We start from the raw sequence: 13,166 nt of genomic DNA on the forward strand, positions 1-13,166 counted from the left end.
ACACACACACACATATAGATATATATCTATATATATATATATATATATACATACACACATAGAGTATATATGCTCAATGAATAGCGAAAATGCCCCAGTGCATGTGTGTTAACTAGGGATGCACCGATACCGATACTAGTATTGGTATCGGTGCCGATACCAAGTATTTGGGCTCGTAATCGTACTTGCCCAAATGCTCTGATACCTTCCCCGATAAAGGAACTTACGGTCAGAGAGAGATTTACTCTGACCTGCAGTCCCGTGAAGTAACATGGAGCCGGCTTACCGGCCAATCAGGAAGCCAAAGGTGGTGGGTAATGACTCACCACCCGGATTCCTGATTGACATGAGGACACCATGATGTAGCCCATTTGTGCAGTGGAGGAAGAGACACACTTCAGTGATCACAGAAGCAGGGAGCTGGCTTGGAGGGTCTGGTGAGTATAACTTTTTTCTTTTTAGAACCTAGACAAAAAAGAGCACTTAGCCCTTGCAGAGCAGGAGTAGCCGCACTATAAGGGTTAATAACATTTTGTTCCTGGAGTTCTTCTTTAAACCCTCAGCACCCAGTCTCCAATGCACATGCATTAACCGGCCCCCAGGGCACCTGCTTAAGGTTCAATGAGTTCAAGTCTTGGACACTGTTCTTTACCACTATTTCTCCTCTATAAAATGGTTCACATGCTGGTCACCGATTGGTCTCTGGAGAGACAGTCAGAGGGTGCTCATATTTACTTTTTGTTTGGATTTGGGAACCAAATGTATTATGGGCCCCTGTTATTCACGCAAAGGTTTTTATTCAATAGATATTGCAGTGACAATATTTCCTAATAGGTAATCAATGTGATCATGGTGAACGGGAAAATACTATATATATGCCCCCATGTGGAAGCTCTGATAGAATAGACCACACTCAACAGGGGGGCGTTGAAGAGGCAGTGTGGCTTCCACCTATATTTGCAAATGTATACAAATAAAACCTCTGTTTATATTGCAAATTGGAAACAGTGGAGAATTTGGATGGGGTGCTGGCTAGCTTGTATAAGTACAGGGGATTTTTTTTGTTTTTGTTTTTAATTGTTCTGAGAAATAAATTGATTATGTGGTTGCCATTGTTGTTTTGATTGCTGGATTTGGCTAAGTGTTCCTACACTTTGAAGGAGGAAGGGGCTACCTATAGACACGTCACTTATCAATTTAATTATTGCCATATGCCCAAAGAGAGGAGCTCTCTTAGACTACAGTTAGGGACCACTATTGACAGAGGGGCCTTGATGAGGCAGAGTGGCTTCCATGTATATTTGCAAATGTATGCAACTAAAGCCTCTGTCTGTAACACAATTTTGTGAAACAATGTAGAATTGAGGGTTTCTTGCTGCCTAGCTGGTATGGAGTGCTGGGAAATGTTTGTTTTGTGTTGTTTTCAAAAATGTCCTTTCCATGTGCACCTTACTTTAAAAGGCTAGTAATGAAGTGAGGGGAGCGTTTGCTCTTTTTGTTTTGCTTGAAAACACTTCCCATAATCCAGCCAGTGCCTATTCACAAAAAAAATGTAAAGACAGCATATGGGGAACAGTGGATCACTGGTTGGGTACTGCAGTTTGCTAACATCACACCACAACTCCCTGTTACATTGTTGAACCACTGAGTTAACTTGACTATACACTTTAATTTTATTACCTTAATGACCGAGGCCTTTTTTTTGTTTTTTGCACCCATGATATAATTCACATTTTAGGCCTGTAAATTACTTCAAACCCCCAAACATTATATATTTTCTTAAAGCCAGGACTCTGTAGAATAAAATGTTTGCTATTGAATTTTTTTTATGTTGCATGATATTAACAGAACTTATTATCAAACCCAAACATTTTGTGAAAAATTAACTTAAGTTAAATTAAGTGCCCCAAAACAAAATACAACAGCCATTTGTTTTATAAAATATAAAAGGTGAGATTACAACAAGTAAATAGATACCCAACATGCCCAGGTTAAAAATTCTGCGCGTCAGTAAAACGCCAACAAAATTCATAGACGACGCTTTAAAAGCCCCCACAGGTCATTAGTTTTGAGATGCGCTTAAATATTGGCCCTAGAATTATTGCTCCCAGTCTGGCGTGCACTGTGATACCCAACATGTGTATCATCCGTTTCGTACATAGGCGCATGTTTACATGAAGACGCTCATGCTTGCGGGGGGGGGACTTTAAAAAAGTTTTTTTACATTATTTTTAGATTTATTTAAATGTATTCTTTAAACTTTTTTTCACTTTAATTGCTATCACATAGGGGGCTTACAAGTTTACTGGCCCGTAGAAGCGAACTGTCGCCAGCTGAGTCGCCAGAATAGCTTCTATTGTTAAGCCGGCCGCCGGCTCTACATATACAGTATAAACAGAGTCCTGGCAGCTTTAGCAGATGAACTGCACTTCCAAACCAGTTCACCACTATTCCCAAGAGGCTGCCTTTACAGTGAGCCTCATTGTAATAATCAGTGTCACTGGTGTTAGAGATCTTCCTCAATCCCTCCTCTGCCCCCTTTTGCTATCAAAATCGACTTAATAAATCTAACATTTATTCTATAACACTTATACATGCAAGAAATAAAAAGAAAATATTGTATATGAATCATTCCATTTACACAAAATTATAACAATCAGCAACCTGCAACCATATTCAAAAATTACTCCATTCATGAACAGGGGCACATTTGCTAGTGTATAAAAATACATCTTTGTGTGTCTTCATATCTGATGTTGCTTGTATTATTTTTCAGTTTCTGCTATGAAATCTGTTCTGCAAACAGTAATGGCAATGTTTCATCCCGATGAACATGCTTATAATACAGCTGATATTATAATTTACATAATTTATCTTTCTTAAATATGCAATACAAAAACAAATTTAAAACTGTTGACCAGTTTTTTTCAGGAAATTGATCACCGAGAACTGATTACCAAAAAGCGTCTGTTGATTTTCTGATGTAGATAATTATGTCCTGTTTCGGAACACCTCCTGAGAACACGTTTACACCACTAATGATTGAGTCATTTTCTGATGAAGTGGTCAACATATGCATGTTAAGGTGCACGGCATGTGTTTAAGTACTTTCTGGAAATAAGTCTGTACTGCAAATGACAAAAGATCCAAGCAGCTGAGAGCAGTTATGCCGAGGAAGATCTCATTGTAGAAGTAGCACTCGTTTGCATGATGTATGAAGTAGATCCGAAACATGTGATAGGGAATGAAGCAGATTATCATGACTAAAATGAAAAACAAACTTTTTAACTGGGCCCAGAACTCTTGATGATCTAGAGCAGATTTCCTCAGTTTCTTAACAACCCTTACAATGATGAAAATTTGTACAACCAGAAGAAGACATATGACACTAACCACGACCACAACCAAAACATAGTTTAAGTTTATTACAGCAGGATTCCTTAATGCTGTGTGGAACCTAAAGCACTGTCCTGTGGAATTGTCATCAGAACTCCACCCATATCGCACATAGAATAAAGGAAAAATAACAAGTATTATGATAATCCACACTGCTGCGCTAGCCACCACCGAGTGGAGTTTTCTGTAGAACTCAATCTTATCCTTTTGTTTGAAGTAGCTGATGTACCTGATTATTAGCATAGCCACATAAAATATAAAGGAAAGGTATGTGTGAATGTGTATCATGGCACTTATTATCTTGCAAAATTTAAATCCAAAGTACCACTGTCTGTCAACATAGTAGATGATCCGAAATGGAACTGTGAGAAGAAAGATGCTATGGACCACTAAAAGATTAATGACTACAGTAGTGGTCAAAGAGCGGGTGTTTGTTCTATATAAAAGCAAGGTCATTATAATGATACCAATTGTTCCACCAACAAGAACTGTAGTGTAGAGCACAGTCAGAGTGACATATGCAATAGCATCATTCACAACACAAGTTTGGTTGTAGTTCCCCATCTTGGTTGTTGATGACCTAAAAACAAAACAAAAACACAATGAAAGATAATGAACATGTTCCAAGTATTTAGTAGACCTGATATGGTAATTATGCCTAACTCCTGACAAACTTTTTATTTTAGTTTTGGATAGTGTGAGCAAGAGTTAAAATTTTATTTTTTTCCATTTTCCCTCACTTCTTATCCCTGTGACACCTATAAAGGAAATGGGTGGCATAGTTATTATCTGAGGAGGAAGACATCATCAAAAGATCTAACTCTTCTTTTCCCTACTACAAATGTCTTTGTTTTTGTCTGTTGGCGAGATTTCCGTCCTGACATGAAGTGGAGGGGAAATCTCCCTTATTGTGATGCAAATGGGGAAAAAATGAAGGCTCTAACTCTTTCCCATGCTATCCACAATTTATTAAAATGTTTTGGCTGGAGTTGGGCATTAAAGTAGTACTAACTTTTTTTTTTATGCAAACACTCCAAAATCAGCAAGTTAAAAAAAATATATATGCAGCTTAAAAAAATAACAATGATAACAAATGCATGCTTGTAAATTTTGCTGGCAGTTTTTTGAAAACCATAGGTCTCAACTTGAAAAATAAATGTATTTTAAATAAAATAGCATGTGCACATTTATATGTGTTATTTCTATTTGACTAAAAGATTTTCTTTAAATCTTGAATCTCAAAGAACTTTGGGCATATGTAAAATTAACCCTTGCAGTGGGGCTACCCCTGCACTGCAAGGGTTTAGTGCTCGTTTTGGTCTATAGTCTACAATAAAAGAAGATATACTTACCCAATCCTCGGCCCCGCCTGGCTACTAGACCAGTCTCTGCTGCCTCTTCTCCCTCGGGCTACGGCAGTCTAAGGATCCATGAGTCATCATGTCTAATACAGTGTATTAGGCGTGAGGACGCCAAGGGACATTTCACTGCCGGAGTGGAGAGGGGGAGTGGTGAGCAGTCATCACTCCCGGATCGAGGAACGTTTGAATATATATTTTTTTATCTTAGACCCTAGACCAGGGGTATCAAACCTCCAGCCCTACAGCTGTGGTGGAACTACAAATCCCATGAGGCATTGCAAGATTCTCACAGCCAGACATGACTCCCGAAGAGAGATGCATCATGGGATTTGTAGTTTCACCACAGCTGGAGGGCCGGAGGTTTGCTAGCCCTGCCCTAGACCAAAATGAGCACTTAGCCCTCTCCCACTTATCGACAACTTGGTTGTTCATTACCTAATACTGACCAACGTTGCTGACAAAGTTGCTGACTGCCTAAATTAATTTTATTTATTTAAGTGACTTTGTCACTATAGGGTCACTTATTAAAATAAGACCACACTGAAAAAGAAGACACTCTATTCTTATCTTTGTGGGGTCCCGAGGTTAAAATTGCTGCTTTGCTGCTCCCTGGTTGCTGAAGGTATCTGACAACCGGATGTGTTGTATACTTGCTCTCCCCACAATATGCAGTGGTTCCTCCAACTAGCTCATTTGCCCTGTGTTAATGCCCGAGCTGGTAGGAGGAACTGCAGCATGCTACGAAAAGAGTAGGTATTGTACGCATCTGGAAAAGTGGAATATTTGCAGTGACCGGTGAGCAGCAAAGTGGTGGAGTATGAAAACACCTGAAAGGTAAGGACAGGCCATGATTCTTTTACATTATGGGCTTAGGTTAATACGTGACCCTGTTGTGTCGGTCACTTTAAGGTAGACTCAGACAAAATGTTGGTCTTTTGTATGTGTAGAGAAAGGCATATGTAATGAAAGAATTTAAGTTTTTTTGTTTTTTTTTAAATGGTCCTTAGTCTTGAGGTTTACAGTATGTGTGCTCGTGAGACTGTCACTTGTGGTACAGCGGTTAGGGGTATTTTATGGGTGCAAGGACTGTGACATAGGAGTGCTGCCCTAGCTGGAACTAATCTGGAACTGGTTGGCACTGGCTGAGATATGGCATACATTAACAATCTTATTAGGCTGTAAATACTTGTTATTTAGTGGAACTGAACTCAAAAACTGAAGCTATGCTGTATTATAGGGACAATTTAGAAATGATTATTGTGTCTAAGCAGTACCCTGAAAAATGTACCATTTGTACGGAGGGTACAAAGGCACTCCTTGCCTAATGCCTTGTAGCTGAATATCTTCCCTTAGAGATCTAAGGCACTGCTGCCTCCGACTGCTAGTCTCAAGAGATTTTAAATGAGATATGGTGATGTCAATACTCTGCTGCTCATTTTCTACTTGCTGGAGGTCCTGACATAAGGAAACAAAGCCCTGCCTCTGCCAAGATGACTGACTCCTCATAGAGGCACAGTACAGAACAAGGCAAGGTAAGTCAGTAATAGGGGCAAGATCAGGTGCATGTAGTGGGAGAAAAATGCCTGCTGATGTTATTGGTACATGGGAGGAGATAGGCCGTCTTGCCGAAGGCATAGGTGGAGAGTTCACATACTGAACTGCGGCAGTATTGCTGAGTCATCAAAGGTTATTGTCACATGACCAGAAACAGGGAGTGGAGTTTTTCAAATCCACTTCTACTTGCACTGGTCAGACACCAACACCAGGTGGTGGAATAAATATTCCAGCTCCAGGATATGGGGTGGGATCACAAGACCCAGAGATCTGACTGAAATCCCACGACAGTCCCACAGAATTCAGGACAATTAGGATGTATGCTAAATCCTAACTGGAGCATGATGTTGGATAGACCATGTCTGCAAGCATGTGATGTTGCACAGATATTGTCCTAGTAAAGGAAGATAAGGATGAAACTTTCAGATAACTATCAAACAACCAAAAATATATTTATTTTTTTTGTCCATTTTTTATACATTCCTTTCTTTATCCTTCCCCCTCCATCTATATATATTTTCCTTTGACCATTCATTTATCATCCATTCATTTTCTTTTCCCACAGATTAGACATAAAAGATAGTTTTTGTTTGTGTGGCCAAAACCATGGGCTTTTAGGTGGGAGCCGCACGGCTAAAGCATCTTTGGCCACACTGCAGTTAGTCTCTTCTTTGGCTATTGATTGACAGACCAGGTAGGAGGGAAGGATGCTAAGAGATAGGAGGAAGTGCAGAGAGAGATCACAGGCATGAGTAAGGATGGAGTGCGACACAGAAGAGGGTACACTTGGTTCTGCCAGAGAGGGATGACCTGGGAAGCCCTGATATTGTGGCGTACAACATGCTTTGCCCTGCACAGAACCACAGGATTCCCATTATCTGCAGAACAGTACAATGCAGCCTGCACCTCATTCACCCTAATGCAACCAGAAAAGTGCAGTCTACTCAACATTTGCAATCCATCCAGCCTGTAGGAGAAACCATCAGAGGACAAATTCCTTCTATAAGGAAATGTGACAGACCGTGAACAACCTTTTGGCCACTCTCGTGTGATGAGTTTTACTTACACCGATTTAGGAACAATACTGCCTATGGTGGATTTTTCTTAAAGGGGACCCCTGCCCCCTTTTACTGTGGCTTGTGTGGGACACGTTGGAAAGACACCCACTTACCTCTTCGTATTACAAATATCTTCCTTCCAAGTTTGAGTGATCCACTATTACGTTTAAAGAGCCCCACTACTGGCAAACGTTACTAAAGATTTTTCTACTTGCCAGTGGTTAGTTAGGTTCCAGTAAATTACATTTAGGCCCCATAGTCAGCTGCATGCCTCCTACTTCTTAACAGAGGCATCTATTGTACTCATCGCTGTTTATTGTTGCTTGCAGTGTTGTTTAGAGCAAAGCACCTCACATAATGCACATACACCAGTTCTATCTATTTGACCGCATTATTGTTTTGTACTGCTGTCATTAAATTGTTTCCATTTCCATTGTCCAAGTTGTGTAACCATTATGAAATTTGAAGTACTAATTTCTGCCTTAATTGTACTGATAATTATTGTGAATTGTAATATTAATTGCTTAATCGTTTTATTTCTGTGTGTCCGTGTATTGTTGAGTCCAGTTACACAGTAGGTCATGACTGGGAATGGTCGGAGAACTCAGCATTTCCAGCAGCAACTTGGAAAGTAATTGCTACACTTGTAAAACAGATTTGTAAAGAAAAGAGAGTAGAATGTAATGCCTTTGCATTAATAGAATATCAATACAGTAAAAAATAATAAAAAGGTAGATTCTAGCATTTAGTGTAATGGTCTTCCTATTGTAATCCCATAGGAGTACTCCTAGTCTGGAGAAACTCAGGCAGATGTTTCACAAAGGCTGTTGTAAAATAAGAATGAGAAATACTTCCTTGTTTACATTGACATGTCTGGTTCCTGCCATAATCTCCTCTCCAAATGCGTAGAAATGTGTGCAGAATTTGTCTCCTTTCTTAATATGGTCCATTTAGAGCAAATAGGGATACTATATTGAAATCTAAAAATTAAGCTTATCTTTGATAATTAGCATTTTTAAGGCCTTAGAGCTCTCTTTAAAACCTCAAAGCATCTTGAATCCCTATAAATGCCTTGCCCTAACAAAGTAATGTTGTACTGAAAACATATCTTGTAAGGATTGTAGGGTTCATGGACAAGAAAACACACCACTGTTGTTCTTTTTGATGTGTTAGTTTGCTACTGGGTCAGGTGCACCATTCTCCTTTTTGTTGACCTGTGGTGAATAAAACCTCTGCCCTGACTACAACAACCTATAAGAGATAGCCATATGGCAGAAGGAGATAAATACTTGTAGTAATACCTACAGTTTTAGGAAGAATTCAGCACTGTAATAACACAATAACCAACCTTTTTTGGCCATAGTTCTATGTCCCCTTGTGACCCAAAACTCAGCATTTAGTGGGCTATTGGCAGCAATATGCTGACAGCGGAGAGCCATGCTGCAGCCAGGATGGATCCCAACAAAATTGCCAGGATCCACACCACTGGCTGATTGATAGCTGGCTCTGCCTCTCTAGAGGCAGAGCCACCTATGCCCGCCCCCTCCCCTGCCTGTCCCTCCAGTCAGTGCTGGAGGAACAGAGAAGGGAGGGGGAATCCCTGTGGGGATCGGTGACTGTCAGAGAGATCAGGAAATGAGCGATCGGCAGTATGTGATCACTCATTTCTTGATCTATAGAGACCACCTGTGACAGCTTCGGTATCAGACATCGGCTCTAATTATGGGGAAGAGTGTATTTCACTCTCCCCATAATTTTCCTTTAACACAACAATGAAAAATATTGGCACTATTAATAAGTACCATGTAGACATGAGCGCTGGCAAAAAAAATTGTTTTGTTTAGCTTTCATTCAGATTTTTCGTTATTTCGGGATTTGGGTCCAAAAGTCAATTTGCTTCGGGATTCAGACAAAAATGAATTTTCGTTTATTTTGTTAGCGGTAGTACAAGTTTTTTTTACGGGCAAAATTATCATTGCAGCAAAGTGACATTAGACAAAAGAAAAACAATTACATTTTCAGTGCGCAGAAGAAAAAAAAAAGTGTGAGGTCCCCCCCCCCCCGCCAATTGATACCAGACCCTTCAGGTCTGGTAGGAATGTTAGGAGGGAGCCCCCAAGTAAAAAATAAAAAAAGTGTGTGGGGTTCCCCCAAAAGTCCTACCAGGCCTTTCAGGTCTGGTAGGAATTTTAAGGGGGAACCCCACCCCCAAGATTCCCCCTTAAAATTCCTACCAGACCCTTGATCCGAAGGCCTGGCAGGGCAGGAAAGTGGGGGGTCAATCAAGCAGCCACCCTCTCTGCGTCATACCAGGTCTAGGTGCCCTTGGCATTTAGAGAGTGTGCCCATGCCAATGGGGACAAGGGCCTCTTCCCCACAACTCTGGCCCGGTGGTTGTGGAGCTCTGCGGGCAGGGGGGCTTATGTGCATCGGGGTAGCCCTTTAATTAAGTGTGCACCCAGATGCCGCCCCCCATTTTGAATGAGTAAGGGGTACTTGTACTCCTACTCATTCACTAAGGGTGGTTAAAAGTAAATGTAAATAAATACACCTCACATTTAGATAAAATTCCTTTAATTGAAAAAAAAAAAAAACAGTCAGTTTACTGCAACGAAAGTTTGTTCGCAACAAAAATTTGTACATACTACCGCTAACGAAAATTGCGATTTTTTTTTTCTTTTTCTTTTACGTTGATGCTTAACACAATAAAATTTCATTCGGGAAAGAAATTAGGATGCATCCTACATTTTCGTTATCGGAAATTCGTATTAGTTTGCATTCACTACAGGCAGTCCACGGGTTACGGACGTCCGACGTACGGACAATCCGTACTTACGAATGGGGTCGCCGATACATTTAGGAGAACTGTGGCTGCAGCGGCCTGTGTCCTTTCAAATCCCCGCTGCATACCGGCGTTGCCCCACGTACCTACGCTGATGTGTCGGCTTCCTCTTCAGGCACTCCGTCGGCTTCCCCGGTCCGGACGATCCTCCGGTCTCCTGGTCCGGACGCGGCTCCTCTGCCCCGCCCCCTGCCTATCTCTTCATTGCAGGCTGGGAGCCATACACAGCCTGCTATTAGATATTGTAAAATGCAATAGCCAATAGCAAGCTGGCTATTGCACTTGCCCACTGTCTGCTGTCAATCAGCATGGGGGGACCTGATAGAGAACTTTCTGCTTCAGGCCCTTCCTCTGCTGATTGACAGCAGGCAGTGGCCAAATGCAATAGCCAGCCTGCTATTGGCTATTGCAATTTGAAATATCCAATAGCAGGCTGACTATGGCTCCCAGCATTAAAATACAAAAAAAAAAAAGTTTTAAAAAATGTAATTAAAAAGACAAAAAAATGTAAAAAGGTAAAGAAAAAGTTAAATAAATAAAATTTAAAAATGCAAACAAATAATAAAAAATAAAGTTTATAAAATGAAATTAAAAATAGAAAAAAACGAGTTCCTCTTTAATTTTAAGTGAGATACTTGTAATATTCAAGTGCAACTTCCTGTTTGTCTGGTGGGTGTCAGACAGAACAAGACGTTAGGAAATATATCCCTACTTCCCATCTACTGTAGTACATGGGCTGTTAGAACAGGAGGAAAGGGGAAATCCAACCTTCCCCAACAACGACACAGGCAGCAATAGAAGCAAACCTTTATATCACAACCTCTTTCAGGACTTTATTACTGTCTGTGCACACATGAGGAAGATTTCCCCTCACTTCTTGACCCTGTTATTGATGTCAAACAGAACAGGAACAGACATCTCTTTGGACACATATGCAGAATATGCAGGGAACAGAAACAACATATATGTAGGGAACAGAAACATCAATAAAAATGACAAGTACCTGGAAGCAAACAGGAAGTGGATATCACCTGTTGTCCTGTTTCCTGTTGTCTTAACATTGTAAAATAAAAAATATTCAGCTTATCTGGGGGAATTATTAACTTACATGACAAACTAGTGTTTCTTCAAAATCAACACAGAAGAAAAAAGATTTTTATTTCTAACATCAAAGCTGTACTACCATCACATTTTTGGTAACTGCACTTCAATAAATGCATTTGTTTATCTTACGCTTGTGGATGCTTTCAAAATATACAGTTAAATAAAAGAGTTTTGGGACCAGGGAAGTGCTTCTGGGTGATGATAGGACTCCTTGCTCTGTACACAGAGGCAAGACATACAACCAATGCACAATGATCACTATAGTTTTTCAGCAGAAAACAATATGTAAGAAAAAATATAGACACATTCACACACTTCAATCCAGAGATTCCCCCCATTACTTTTTTTCAGCTGCCCGTTGACTTCAGTGTGATGAGCAGCATCATGCAACTCATTCTCTTTAAGAATGAGTGAATCCTGGATGTGTGACTGGACAATGAAAGGAGAAGTAGCACAGTGATGAGCTCTTCCCTTTGTTTCTCCTCCTATCAGCATTCTTCTTGTCAGTAAATGGACTGACGGGCTCCTTGTACTGCTTCTTTTTCTCAAAACTCCAGCTCTGCTATCAGTTCTGGCCTTTGGGGTGTGCGAACTAGGGCGCCAGGCGGCCGACACAGCTGGTCCTCTGGGCATTTTCTCCCCTCCTCACCGCTGGCCATCCGACATGACAGCGCTCTCTTCTCAGCCCGTCCGACACCACCCCCCCTGCTGGGCGCTGGAGGGAGTCCTGTCATGTCGGATGGCCAGCGGTGAAGAGGAGAGAAGCCGCAGCTTTCAGGGCGGCCGAGCGGGGAAGAGAGAGCTGCCGCTGTCATCCTGTCAGTTTCAGGATGACAGCGGCTGTGTGCGTGGCCGAGCGGAGGATTGGTAAATATCTGTGACATTTACCGATCCTCTGTGTGTGCGGAACAAACACTGGAGTGATCGCCTGACTCCACTCCAATGTTTGTAAATAACTGGGGACACATAGTACTATGTGTCCCCAGTTATGAATGCATTTCTCAATGGGGAAAAGCACTCATTACAGAGGCTCCTCCCCATGCAGAAACTGGTGATAGTAAAATATTTTACTATCATCAGTGTCTGAATGAATGGGAAGCCTCTGTACTGAGTGCTTCCCATTCATTGAGTGCTGAGGCTGCAGAAAAAGAAATTCAGGACGTTGTGCACTCAATTTTTGTTTCTATTTTAAAAGGGAAATACCAGTGGTATGTTTAGACCCTTAATATTTCCCCAAAGCCCCCCAACAGTAAAAAAAAAAAATGTAAAAAAGAATTTTAAAAAAGTGAAAATTACGTATTATTAGACATTAGTGCAATGACTAAAAATTAATTTCAGAAAGCTAAATACGTTTTCATTTGTTTCAAACAAAACACATTTTTATGCTATTTTAGATTCAGCCATTGGCGTGTTCTGGAGGCAGGGCGCATGACGTCATATGACACCGCACGTGCTGGGCGCCGCCATCTTGGTGTATATCTAGGTATACACCAAGATGGCGGCGCCTATATCGGCGTGTGACATCACCTGATGCCACGCACGCATTGCGTCATGTGACATCATGCTCCCCGCCTCCAAGATGGTGGCACACATTCACAGAACGCACTGGTGGCAACATGGCCGCCGTGCATTCTCAAATTATTATGTGCCTGAATAAATTTTTCGTATATTTAGGCAAATAGTAATTCATTAATTTAACATGTAGTCCAGGTTTTGTGTTCTGTTTTTTATTTTTACTTTTCTAGATGCACTTACTTGAAAAAAGGGGTCGGCATGACAACCTGACACTTTATTTTTATAGACTCTATTTTAGTTTGACATTTATTGTTTACCAGTTGTTTGCCTTCTGTT

At 40.9% G+C, this 13,166-nt stretch overlaps 1 protein-coding gene across 1 annotated transcript in view; it reads right to left on the reverse strand.

Moving 5' to 3' along the window:
- Nucleotides 1–3,052: 3,052 nt before the first annotated feature.
- Nucleotides 3,053–13,166, reverse strand: part of LOC108788876 (probable G-protein coupled receptor 141) — a 37,920-nt gene continuing 27,806 nt past the window's right edge. The window contains exons 2-3 of the mRNA XM_018558770.1: nt 5,520–5,584; nt 3,053–3,976 (exon numbers count right to left, since the gene is read on the reverse strand). Coding sequence (XP_018414272.1) covers nt 3,067–3,976; nt 5,520–5,584 — 975 coding nt within the window. The 3' untranslated portion in view covers nt 3,053–3,066. The remainder of the gene's footprint in view (nt 3,977–5,519; nt 5,585–13,166) is intronic.

Source organism: Nanorana parkeri, unplaced genomic scaffold (genome assembly GCF_000935625.1).
Source record: "Nanorana parkeri isolate BGI_ZX_2015 unplaced genomic scaffold, ASM93562v1 scaffold357, whole genome shotgun sequence".
Lineage (NCBI taxonomy): Eukaryota > Metazoa > Chordata > Amphibia > Anura > Dicroglossidae > Nanorana > Nanorana parkeri.